The sequence below is a fragment of the Marmota flaviventris genome, chromosome 6, assembly GCF_047511675.1.
Source record: "Marmota flaviventris isolate mMarFla1 chromosome 6, mMarFla1.hap1, whole genome shotgun sequence".
Classification (NCBI taxonomy): domain Eukaryota; kingdom Metazoa; phylum Chordata; class Mammalia; order Rodentia; family Sciuridae; genus Marmota; species Marmota flaviventris.
The window spans coordinates 123,031,857-123,044,156 of record NC_092503.1 but is presented as its reverse complement, the minus strand read 5'-3'; the positions used below and the strand labels follow the sequence as shown (position 1 = coordinate 123,044,156).

At 45.1% G+C, this 12,300-nt stretch overlaps 1 protein-coding gene and 1 long non-coding RNA gene across 2 annotated transcripts; one reads left to right on the top strand and one right to left on the bottom strand.

The window, feature by feature from the left end:
• The first annotated feature begins 17 nt into the window (after positions 1-17).
• LOC114081636 (uncharacterized) lies at positions 18-602 on the top strand. The gene is made up of 2 exons (XR_003580834.3): positions 18-143; positions 277-602. It is a non-coding gene; the product is annotated as an uncharacterized lncRNA (long non-coding RNA).
• On the bottom strand, positions 246-1,558 carry Ier3 (immediate early response 3). The gene is made up of 2 exons (XM_027923099.2): positions 1,285-1,558; positions 246-1,174 (listed from the first exon to the last, which is right to left on the bottom strand). Exons 1-2 carry the CDS (start codon positions 1,495-1,497, stop codon positions 914-916), a joined length of 474 nt encoding a protein of 157 aa, XP_027778900.1. The 5' UTR covers positions 1,498-1,558; the 3' UTR covers positions 246-913.
• Positions 1,559-12,300: the final 10,742 nt, after the last annotated feature.

Sequence of the window (12,300 nt, the reverse complement as noted above, 5' to 3'; positions counted from 1 at the left end):
TTCCTAAGTAAGAAAGGTTGCCACATCTCGGGTTTGCCGCGGACTAACTGGTAAAACCGCAGGATGAGCCACATACGACTGCATTCGGAGGCCGGATCCGTCCCGTGACTCCGGGGAAAATGGGTTTCGTGGCCCGGGGAGAGGTACAGACTGGCGATGTGGCCACAGTTCCTCCCGCCAGTCATTGGGGCGTGAAGATGGGTAATGGGGACTCGCCGCGGACAAAGATACACTCGGAGAACTGCTTTCAGTAAATCAAGTTTATTTTGTTCACAGAACATACTGGGCGACCTCCGGCTGCCGCCTCCTGACAGCCCATAGACGTCCAACCCCGCTGTCCCTAAGGGGAAACTTCGAGATTGAAGGCCTGAGACTTTATTCCCAACGGTCTGCCTAAATCTCAGACATAGACCGGTAGAGTTGAGGTGCTGGAGAACGGAGTATCATCCTCTAAACCTACGACCCACCGCCATGCCCGATTCCCAGTTCGGGCGTCATCCCACCCGTCCCTTCCACTACCTTTTCCCACTCTGCCTCAGTTCTAGGAGCCCTCCCTCCACCAATCTCACAAGGCTCAATAAATACCAAAAGATCTGCATTTACAGCAGGGGAAGCATATCTCGCACCCTTGCATAAGTTAAAATAAATATTACATACATCCCTCCATCACCTAGGAGGACATACATAAATACATATAAATATTAATTAGGCGTAGTGACAAATAAATTAACGCCGCTCTCCTTCCCCACTGGGCTTAGCCTGGACGCGTCTGTCTCCGGTCTCGCCCCAAGCACCGGTCGGCCTGGTCTTGGCTGTAGTGTTCTGAGTTCTAGTTGCCTTGAAAGTCCCAGTTTGGGATACACTCTCGGGCACCAGATACGCCTGGTGTTTCTTGGGTTTTTCAGGTTCTTTGTTAGAAGGCAGCTGGGTGTTGCTGGAGAAAGGTGCTTACGTCCAGATAGTAGTCCGAGGGGTCCGAAGTCAGATTCAGGTGCTCGAGGACTGGGGGAGCCGGGATGGGCACAGGGGACGCGGAGCTGGGGACGTCCTCCTGCGTCAGGGGTGCCGACACACCCTCTTCAGCCATTAGGATCTGGCAGAAGATGATGGCGAGAAGAATAAAGAGGAACCTTTTGGCAAGGTTAGGTTCCTCGGTTGGCAATTGACGCCGGACCTTAGGAGAGACAAAAAAGTGGACAGATCAGTCAAGGTCTCGGAGTCCAGTAGTTCCCCAGGGCACCAGGGCGGCGTGTCCCCCGGCCTCCCCAATTTCGAGACACTCACCACTCGAGGATAAAGGACCCTGCGGCTGCGCTTACGGTGCCCCCGAGAGGCGCCAAGGCGTGTGGCCGAGGCTACCGTCCTCTCCGGGAGAGGATCGAAGGTGAAGATCTCAGGGCCGGAGCCCCGCCGGAGTCCCGGGCCGGTGGAGGGGGCGGGGGACGACGGGGCCCTCAGGCCGGTCATGGTGGGGAGCGAGCTTCGAGAGTGACACATCAGTGCTGAGGAGAGTTTAGCTAAGAGCTGACCTACCGCCAGGCAGAGCTGTTTAAGTACACAGAGAATTGGGCGGGTTCTTGTAACTCCTCCTGTCGCAGCAGGGGAGCATTTGGCTGGAGCCGGGCTGGAAATTCCAACAATTAAGCAAAGGGAGTGGGTGGAGACTTGGACTGTGCATCTCTAGGTGCCAGAGTGCACGCTGTGCGTGCGAGTCGTGAATGCTGGTGGGTGAAATCCCAGGGGGCAGACACATGTTGAGGCATTGTGGCAGCTGGAGCATGGCCCACTACGGTTTAGAAGATGATTCAGCCACCATCGTGGGGAGGCTGGGGGTCTTAGAAAAGGAGATATGGCCATTATGCAACAATACTGACCCTTCAAGGTCAAGGAACCGCAGTTAGAACACACATTCACACACCAAGGGCATGTGGATAGCACACACTCCTGGCTCCCTAGGGCATAACGGTACATGCCTGTATAATCCCTGTGAGAAGGACCACAAGTTCCACGCTTGCTTGGGCAACTTAGTAGAGCCCTAAGCAACTTAGCAAGACCCTGCCTCTAAATAAGTATGTAAATAAATAAATAAGGGTTTGGGGTTGTAGCTGTGTTAAAGTGCTCCTGGTGTCAACCCCCAAAAAGACAATTTTTTAAAAAATAAGAAAACACATACAAACAGAAGAAAGCACAAACAGACATAGCCCTGCCCATTCTTAGCACACATGAAAACACACAAGTACATTACACATTCCCATGCTATATGCACGTGACACAACACAAAGTAAAGACTGCACAGAGACAACAAAATTACTCTTAGGTGTGTACAGAAATATTCACACATAGGCTGGTACAGAGAACCACAAAATACAAAGGCAAGAGGTTAGTAACCGCCCATATTTCCCCCCAGTAGTATGGGTCGAATAACAAAATTTATGTGAAGAACTTCTTGAATTGTGAGACATTATTCAAATGTTGTAGTAGTGATAATTAGTCAACACACTATGGACACATTTCCATACTGCCTTAGAGACCACTCGTGAACATGGAATTTAACATTTTTTGAGTATTCACCTGTGGCAGGAGCTCTGTTAAAACTACCACTAAAGCAAAGTGTGGTGGCACGTATCTGTAGTCCTTGCTATTCAGGAGGCTGAGGCAGGAGGAAGGACCACTTGGCCCCTGGAGTTCGGGGCCAGCCTGAGTAACAGAGTCAAGACCCGCATATCAAAAACAAAACAAAAAAGAAAAAGTACTGTTGAGAATTCTGAAGTCAGTTTCAATGTCTGTGCTGCTAAATGAAGCAAGTCCAATAAAGCTGCCAGTTTGGCCCCAAGGGCCTTACCCTCTGACATGGGGAGAGGACCATGACCACTAGAACTCTCCTGAGAAAAAAATAACTGTTAAAGGGAACCCCAAAGAGCGAGTTTTCATATTTGAGTGATCAATCAGGGGAGACTTCATGGAAGAGTGCCATTTGAGATGACTTTAAACAGTGTGTGGGATATGACAAATTCAGATGTAAAGGATGACTATGAAAAAGAGAATGGAATCAGAAAGACCTTGAGCTGGAAAAGTACAGGATGTGTTTGGGGAATCACAATAAAAACAATCTCAGAGTAAGTTTCCTGTAAAGGAGTAGTGGGAAATAAAAACGGCTGGAAAGAAGTTTGGCAGGGTGGGGAAATCTTAGCTGGCAGGCCAGGGGCATGGGTTTGACTTTCCACCATGAAGCTCGTGGTTCAAACTGGAAACTGACTGTGATGAACAATATTGCCTAGAGGATGAGAGACTGGGGCAGGCGACAGGAGGCTACTGCAAGGGCTCAGATCAAAGGTAACATGGGCCTGAAAATGTGATTATAAGAGATATTCCTAGCATGAGATTACCAGAATTTGGTAATGACACGGTTATCTTTAGAGGAAGGGAACCTAAGGGGCTTGATGACAGCAAGAGGATGAAAAGACCAGAGCTGACTCTTGGACTTTACACCATCCTATTCAGCATGGTGAAGAAGGTGATACACATATGACCTCTTCCATTAGAATCTGGGCTACACATGTCTTTGTGTCCTCCATAGAACCAGCATGGTGCCTCCAGGCAATAGTTGCTCAATATTCTTGCTAAATTAAAGATGAAGATGCAGAGCTATAAATGTGCACATAGCGTTCACACACTAGATCCCTCCAGGATTTTTTTTTTTTTTTATTCTACCACTGAGCTACAATCCCAGTCCTTTTTTATTTTTTATTTTTGAGACAGGGCCTCACTAAATCACTAAGGCTGACCTCAAGCTTGTGGCCCTTCTGCCTCAGCCTCCCCTGTTGCTGGGATTATAGGCCTGCCCCATCACTCCCAGCCCCTCTTAGCTTTTGTAACATGGATACACTCCTCCAAATCCCCCAAACAAATGTACAGGGTCTTAAGAAAAGCTGGGATAACTCTTGACACATACACCAAGCAGGAAATACCAAAGGGCATTTTTCACCAAAGACATATGTAGGAAGGCAAATAAGTCCCTAAATAGATATACTGTTACTGTATATTCAGTTGCCTCCTGACACTATATGTGCTGCATTTTACACCTACTCTTCTTGTCCAAACAATAAAAGTCCCCTTCTGTATGACATACCTCTTCCTGGCAGGCATAAAACACACCTCCTCTGCAAGGATATCTTTTTCCCACATCTGCCTTTCACACCTGCCACCACCCTTACATTTATACCTGAGCACAGTGCACCTGCACACCTGCCTGGATCCTTGTTCCAAGGTAACACACACAACCCGGTGACTAACATACATGACACGGGGGGTAGACAGACCCTCATGCACAGACATAAGTTAGGGTGGAGGGGGGAAAGAGTGATGATGGAAGAAAACTTTGGTGGGGGACAGGGGGAGGCACCCAGAGTCAGGAATGCATAACTTGTTTATAATGGAAAATTTCTGCAGGGTATTAGGCGGGGAAATGAAAGAGATGTCAGGATCTTGTTTCACCACCACCTCCTACATCTGGAATCTGGGCCTCCAGTCGGGCCTAGTTATTCTCACTGTCCTCTTGCCACAGAGAGACTTCTTTTTTGTGGCAGAACCAGAGTGAGACAAAGAGAAGACCCAGAGAACCCAGACTGTTCATCAGTTTTTCTCACCCGATCTCATTCCCATTCTAGCTACCCAGGGCTCTGCTCCTGCTCCTCCCTGACACCCAGGAAATTAGGGAAAGGTTGACAATGAATCACTAAGCTAAAGAGGGAGTGTGGGGGTGAGAGTGGGGAGATGAGATAAGTTCAGGAAGTGCCAGTTGCTAAGACCATGTATTGGATCTGTTCCCAATGTCCATATCCTAGAGAAACAGGCCTTTAGTCTCTGGCATTTTTAACTCTCCTCCTGTCTCTTTCCATATTCCAAAGATCATCATGTTTCTTCATTTCCTTCCTTTGATTGGTGTCTTGACCCCCCACCCTCCCAAATTCGTAGCCTGTTGTTTGTTTTCTTCATAGCAATTGAGGAATTATGTTTGTATTTGTTTACTTTTGGGGGGAGAATACTGGGAACTGAACCCAAGGGCACATGCATGCGAAGTAAGTGCTCTATCAGTGAGCTACATCCCTGGCCTGTCTTTGTTTACTTTTTGCTGTTATCCTCCCCCACCACCACCACAAACACACTCGAATATAATTCCCAGAGTCTCTACAGCCACATCTGCCCTTTTTCAATAGATCTTTGTGGTAGCATCAGCATATGACCTGGCTGATCTGCCACTGAATCAGGAACAACTGCTGGTGACGAAGCCCTAGGAGTGCATTGCTGACCTTAGGTCCAGAATGGAGGCCAGCAAGGTGCTGAGAAAGGGTGGAAGCAGACTGGACAGTGAAAGGGAGACAGATATTTGAAAGTGGGAGCTTCTGAGAAAGGGAAGCAGGAATGGAACCCAGGAGTTGGAGACAGGAAATGACAATTTGAAAACTCCTAGCTATATCTGATACTTAGTAGATAATAACTACTTGTTAACTTGATTAGGTTTGAGGTTGAATGGAAACAAGGGGTAACAAAAAGAACATTATAATCTAGTGATGTTGGAGGAAATCCAGCTGTTACTTATTAACTATTTGATATTGAACCAGTTGCTTCTGTAAAAGCCTGTTTCCTCAATTAACACCTGGGCAAATTGACCTTTAGGTGATTGCAAAGATTAAGAACATAAGTGTTCTGATCCCAGGCAGTAGTAGGGACTTTCCTTGTGGTACCCTTCAGTGTAAAGGGGCTGCTTCAGAGCAGGGGCAAGCACAGTGGGCTAGCCCTGGAACAGGAGACCAGGATGAGAAAACAGCCTCCCAGTGCTAAGATCACCAGGAGAGGCCATTTATCTTTGCATCTCCCCTTCCCTCCCTTTTCATCTTAGGCAGGCTTTGTGGTTCTTTGTTTATTCCAGAGGAGCAGAGACTTCTGCGTTCATAGTTCTTGTTCATCCAATGCAGATGATTTTAGACACCCTTCCCCTGTCACCCTCTTTGTACGCAGTTTAGCTAGAACAATCCTGGCCAGAGGCATGGAGATAGGGTGGGGTGTTGAGTTTTAGGCAGCAAGTTAATAAATGACCCCTAAAGACATTTGTTTAGCTCCCAGGAGCTAAAGACCAGGTCAAGACCAGGCCCTGGCAGCTTCCCCTGACGCAAAGGCAAGTCAAGAGTGCCTGAAGCATCAAGGCAAGGTCATAGAAGTAACACTGCCACCTGCACTGGGATGTAGCTCAGCCCTTACAGCCCAATGCAGCCTAGCTGCACAGGGAGGCCATAGAGAACAGGGAGCTGGGGGAAGGACGCAGCATCCCTGCTCTCCTGCCAGCACCAGCTTCATACACTAGCTTCCAGGACCTAAGGTTGTGGCTCCTTCCTCTGGCTTGTTTCCTTCTCAGATTATAATTCTACGAGAGCAGAACTTTATCCATCTTGTTTGGTGCCATTTCCAGTGCCTAGATCAATACAGCCCATCTGAAACACAGGACTCTTTAGTTAGAGCTCATCAAAGGGAAGGCAGCTTGTAGCTCTTTGTACTTGACTCCAGTGTTGGCATTGGAGAGGATGACTGAAATTCAAGTCAAAAAACATAATCATACCAGGCAATTTAGCAAGACCCTGTCTCAAAATAAAAAAATTGACCCGGTGGTAGAGTGCTACCTACTGTGCTCAAGGCCCTGAGTTCCATCCTCAGCACAGTACTCCCCCAAAAATAAATAAATAAAAAGAAAAGAAAGAAAAAGAAAAATTTTAAAAAGACATATGACTATGGGTGGGGTACAACAAACAAAGTATTTCCCTTTTGTTCTGCCTTTTCAGACACCCTGTATTTACTGTTGACTTGATCTATAAAGTGAAGGGCTTAGACCAAAGGCTCTCTGGTGGCTCTTCCTCCTCTGAAACCTCATGATTCAGCAGCATCTCTCATCTGTACCTGAAAGTTAAACATGCCTCCTTCCTCCTTTCAAAGAAGCTGCTGCCATAGACCCTTTTCTTTTAAGATTGGGATTTTTTTTTTTCCCCGGAGAGGCCTCTGGAACAGAGAAGGGTGCTGGGGGTGGCCTGCCTACAGCTCCCTGTCCCTGGTCAGTGGGGATCGCGTGTTAGACTGGGGTTTGATCTGCTGCCAAGGGTGAGCCCTGCGGTGGTTTTCTGGGAAGGGTAGATGCCATGTGTGACTCAGAACCAAGTTAGGGAAAAACAAGCTCACTCAATTGCTGGCATCCTCCCGGCTTTGACCATGAGCTCATAAAAGAGGAAGCTGGGTTGGGCAGACAGTAGTAGCTCTGCTTTCCCTCAGCTTTTCTCTCCACCACCTCATGGATTCCCTAGAGTGTCTGGGCCTTAGGCTGCCGTCACCTTGGCTCCTAGTCAGCTCTAGCCCTTTTATGACACTTTCTCTTCCCAGACAATTGGTCAGTTATTTCCCTGAGTTGGAAATCCCACCCAGCACAGAAGACTGATTGTTCACAAGGGGAGATTGAGAATGACTTGTGCTCTTGGCTCTTTTGAGCTCTTTTCCTGGACCATGACCATCTTATTTCCAAAATAAGCGCTGCTAACCCTAGAAGGTTGAATGAAGGGCTTGCTTGATTGCTAGGATTCCGCAGTTCAGGAAAGAAACAGGGAGTCCCTAATTACTGGGCAGCTCAGCTACTACCTTCTGGCTGCTGCATCCCAGTTGGGACTAACTTACCCAATACTTTCGGAATTCAGAGCAGTTCATTACTAGAAAGGCACAATTTATTTTAGCAGAAATTATAATAGTCATGGGCCACAAAGAACCTAACTAACTCTAATCCCTGTACTCCACCTTTTCTACCCTCAGAACTTTCTTGTTAAAACACAGAATTGACCATGTCAATGGCTGCTTTAGTCATTTAAGTGACTCCAAGCTCTCTGGTGGCATGTATGCTGGTCTCTCAACCTAAATCTAGGTAACTTCACAGGCTTTCTCTCTCTACAATCCCATTGTCTCCCCATCTGTGCCCCTCTCACACACGTCAACCCCCCCCCCCCATAGTAGAGGTTGAACCCAGAGGTGCTCTACTACTGAGCTATATCCCTAGCTCTTTTTCATTTCTATATTTTGAGAAGGGTCTCACTAAGTTGCCAAGGCTGGACTGGAATTTGTGATCCTTTTATCTCAGCCTCCTAAGCTGCTGGAATTACAGGTATGTGCCACCATGCCTAGATTCACGCATGCTAAACTCTCTAAATTAGTCCATCTACATTGTACATGAATCTCTTGATGTATCAAACACACTGTATTATAGTAATTTGTGTAGTTTTATCTTTCTGATTGCCTGGGGATGCATGTATCCTTATGACATAGTTCCTTTAATGCTGAGAATCTTTTGACAAGGCCTATGAAGATTCTTAAATTATCACCATTTTAGGGGCTGTGAGTATAGCTCAGTAGCAGTTTGCCCATTATGTGCAAGGCACAGGTTTCAATTTCCAGTACTGGGGAAGACAAATGTCAGCATTAAGAAAAACAAAATCAGCAAATGAATAATCAAGATATTCTGACTTCATCCCTGTGGATTGAGCTCATCCTCTCTCTGATTCTAACCTTTTTATAATTTGGTCATCATGGTTGGTGATATTGCATATTTTTAAAGTCAGACATATTGAAACATAATTTAAGTGCAGTAAAATGTGTCCTTTTCAGGAATATGATTTAATTAAGTTTTTTTTTTTTTTTTTTTTTTTTTTTTTTTGTGTGTGTGTATGTGCTGGGGATCAAACTCAGGGCTGTATACATGCTAGGGCAAGCATTCTACCACTGAGCTATACCCTCAGCCCCTAGTTGGATGAGGTTTCCCTCCGTCCCTGGAATGGAAATTAAAACCAGGGTGCTTATTATCACTGAACTATACCCCCAGTTCTTTGGATTTTTTATTTTGAGACAGCATCTCCCTAAGTTGTCTAGGTTGGCCTGGAACTTGTGATCCTCTATCCTCAACCTTCTGAGTAGCTGGGATTATAGGCATGTGCTACCATGGTTGGCCCCTATTTGGATGAGTTTTGATAAATGCATATATTATTTAAATGCCACATTTCCAGCACTTTAGAGAGTTCCTCATGCCCCTTTGTAATCAGTTCCCCCTTGAACACACGTACTCCCAGCCTCTGGCAACCACTTATCTGATTTCCATCTTGTAGTTTTGCCTATTCTAAGATGTCATCTCAATGGAACCATAGTAGGCACTCTGTGTCTAGATTCTTTTGCTCAGTACAATATATTTGCAAGTCATCCATGTTATTGCATGACTCAGTAATTCTTTTGATTTGTGAATAATATCCCATTGTGTAAATAGACTACATTTGGTTTATTCATCCTCTATTGATAGGCATTTATGATTTTTTTTTCTTGTTTTGAGGGTTTTTTTTTTTTTGTTTGTTTTTTTGGTACTGAGAGCTTAGGGGCATTAGGGGCCTTTAACCACTGAGCCACATCCCCAGCCCTTTTCATATTTTATTTAGAGACAGGCTTTCACTGAGTTGCTTCTGGCCTTGCTAAATTGCAGAGGCTGGCTTTGAAGTTGTGATCCTCCTGCCCCCGCCTCCTGAGTCACTGAGATTACAGGCATGTGGCCACTGCGACTGGCTTATTTTGAGCTACTATGAATAAAATTGGTATAAACACTCATTTACAAGTCTTTGTGGACGTGTATTCTCATATCTCTTAAATATCCAGAAGTAGTATAACTGAGTATGTTTTTAACTTGAGAAGAAATCACCATGCTGCTTTTATACTCTGATAGGACTGTTTTAAGGAGGCTGCATGGAAATGTCCCTCTTGTAAAGTCTTATTTTAACTTTGTAAGGTCAAAACATTTTGTCAGGGAATAACTTCTCACTCTAGTTACTTTAGGGGACAGAGGTAGGCTGGGATGCAGCCATCTTAGCAGCCAACAGCCTAGACTGGCATATTCTCCAGAGACCACAGCAGCTTCAAAAAGCAGCAGTAGCCTCAAGGGCACAGTCTCTCTTGACCCAAGATTAACCTGGGCTCAGAGTCAGCCTGCCAGCCACTCTCCTGGCTCTGTTTTTGCTGCCTGGCTCTATGGTATAGTATGAAATAACACCAGCCCAAGCTTCCAAGCATGTGCAGTGTCTTGACCACACTGTTCCAAGTGCTATCCATGAATCAACTCACGAAACCTTCATAACCCTCCATTATTCCCCATACCCCTTTTTCACGGATGCCACAAATTAGGCAACTCACTTTCTCAAAATTCCATAACCATGCACTAATGGGAGTTCAATTTGAACCCAATTTTCCCTCATTCCAAAGTCAATCAACATGTGCATTGGTCAGAGTATGGCCACTGGAGCTAGTCCACCTTCACTCACTTTTTTTTTTTTTTTTTTTTTTTGTAGTAGTGCTAGGGATCAAACCCAGAGCCTCACACAAACCAGGCAAGCACTCTACCACTGGGCCACATCTCCAGCCCACATTTTAATTTATTTAGTTTTCCTGGTAAGCCTCTGAGAGGAAGGTCAAGCTCATGCCTATTTTTCAGGTGAGGTGACCACATAGAGGCTCTGCAAAGTAGGGCAAGTGGCACAGTTGTGTTTGGCATTCAAGAATTCTGGCTCCAGAGAGAAAGCTGTCACCATCTATTTTCCTGCCTCTTTACAAGCCTCCTTATTCACATTATCCAGTTCACTGCCCTTGCTCTTTGTGACTTTGGGATTTTACACCTGCTTTGACGTTTGTGTCCCTGCTTTTGTTTTATGTTCAAACTCTGAAAGGGCTGTGTACACACTCCCAGGATAGACTGACCTTGTGGGGCAGCCCTGTGAAACATTCTTACCTCTTGCCAGCCCTTGGGAAGAGGCCAATGCCCATAACATGGCAGAGATCTTAATTTAGCAGGTGAGATCTGGGTGGTAAGGTTATGTCTAGGGTGACCAGACCTAAGGCTCTCCCCCAAACATCTTCTCCTGAGTAGTGAATGTAACCAGAAGACACTTTAAGACCTTGAGGTCATCTCAAAAGATCATTTCTAGCCAGGTGTGGTGGTGAACGCCTGCAATCCCAGTGGCTCAGGAAACTGAGGCAGGAGGATCTCAAGTTCAAAGCCAGTCTCAACACAGAGAGGTGCTAAGCATCTCAGTGAGACACTGTCTCTAAATAAAATACAAAATAGGGCTGGGGATGTGGCTCAATGGTTGAGTGCCCCTGAGTTTGATCCCTTTTACCAAAAAAAAAAAAAAAGTTTGTTTCTTTCCTCAAATGAATTGAGTTCTTTCTGATAAGAAGACTAATCATTAAATGCACTTATGCACTTATGCACCGTGCCTGGCATATACTATGTACTTAATGGATTTTAGTCAAATGATGAATGAATAAATAAAGAGGCCTAGATTCTCTTAATTTAGCTCTATCTTGTCTAACAGTAGCATATGACTATTTAAATTCAAATTAATGAAAATTAAATTATGTTTAAAATTCATTTTCTTTATTATGTATTAGCCACAGTTCAAGAACACCATAACCATCTATGGCTGGTGGTTACCATACTGGAAAGGGCAGATATAGAACATTCCCATACTTACAGAAAGATCTGTTGGATAGTACTAGGCTAGATGATGGGTGGGGTGAGAGAATGAAAAGTGCTTCGTTGAGAAAACAGTGTAGGCTGATGGGTTTCATAGGCTGTGGACTTTTGAGAACATTAAGATCAGCCAAGAGCAATAGTGTATGCCTATAAACCAGTGATTTGGGAGAATGAGAATAGCAAGTTCTAGGCCAGCCCCAGCAACTTAAAGAGACCCTGTCTCTACATAAAAAATAAATATGTTTTGAATAGGGCTGAGAATGTAGCTCAGTGGTAGAGCGCCTCTGAGTTCAATCTCCAGTACTACAAAATAAATAAACAATAAGTTAAGATCATTTGCTAGATGTGGTGGTACATGGCTATAATCCCAGTTACTTAGAAGACTGAGCAGAATTGTAAGTCCAAGGCCAGCCTAGGCAACTTAGTGAGACCCTGTCTCAAAATATAAAATAAATAGATAAATAAAAAGGGTTGAGGGGTGTACAGTCCTAGCATGCACAAAGTCCTTGGTGTCCTTGGTTTGTTCCCTAGTACTAAAAAAAAAAGAAAAGAAAAGAAAGAAAGAGGTAAGATCAATCCCCTCTCATTAGATTTTTTTCTCGTACTGCCAATTCAGGACTCCGGAAACCACTTCCTGAGAAATATTTTATTGAGAAAAGGAAAGATCTTTCTGTTCACATCTACACTTCTAGGAAAAGGAAGTCAGGAGGTTG

Coding starts and splice junctions, on each gene's coding strand:
- Ier3 (XM_027923099.2), bottom strand. CDS start 1,497: ATGTGTCACTCTCGAAGCTCGCTCCCCACCATGACCGGCCTGAGGGCC. Junction 1,175..1,284: donor GGGTCCTTTATCCTCGAGTG/GTGAGTGTCTCG, acceptor GTCTCTCCTAAG/GTCCGGCGTCAATTGCCAAC.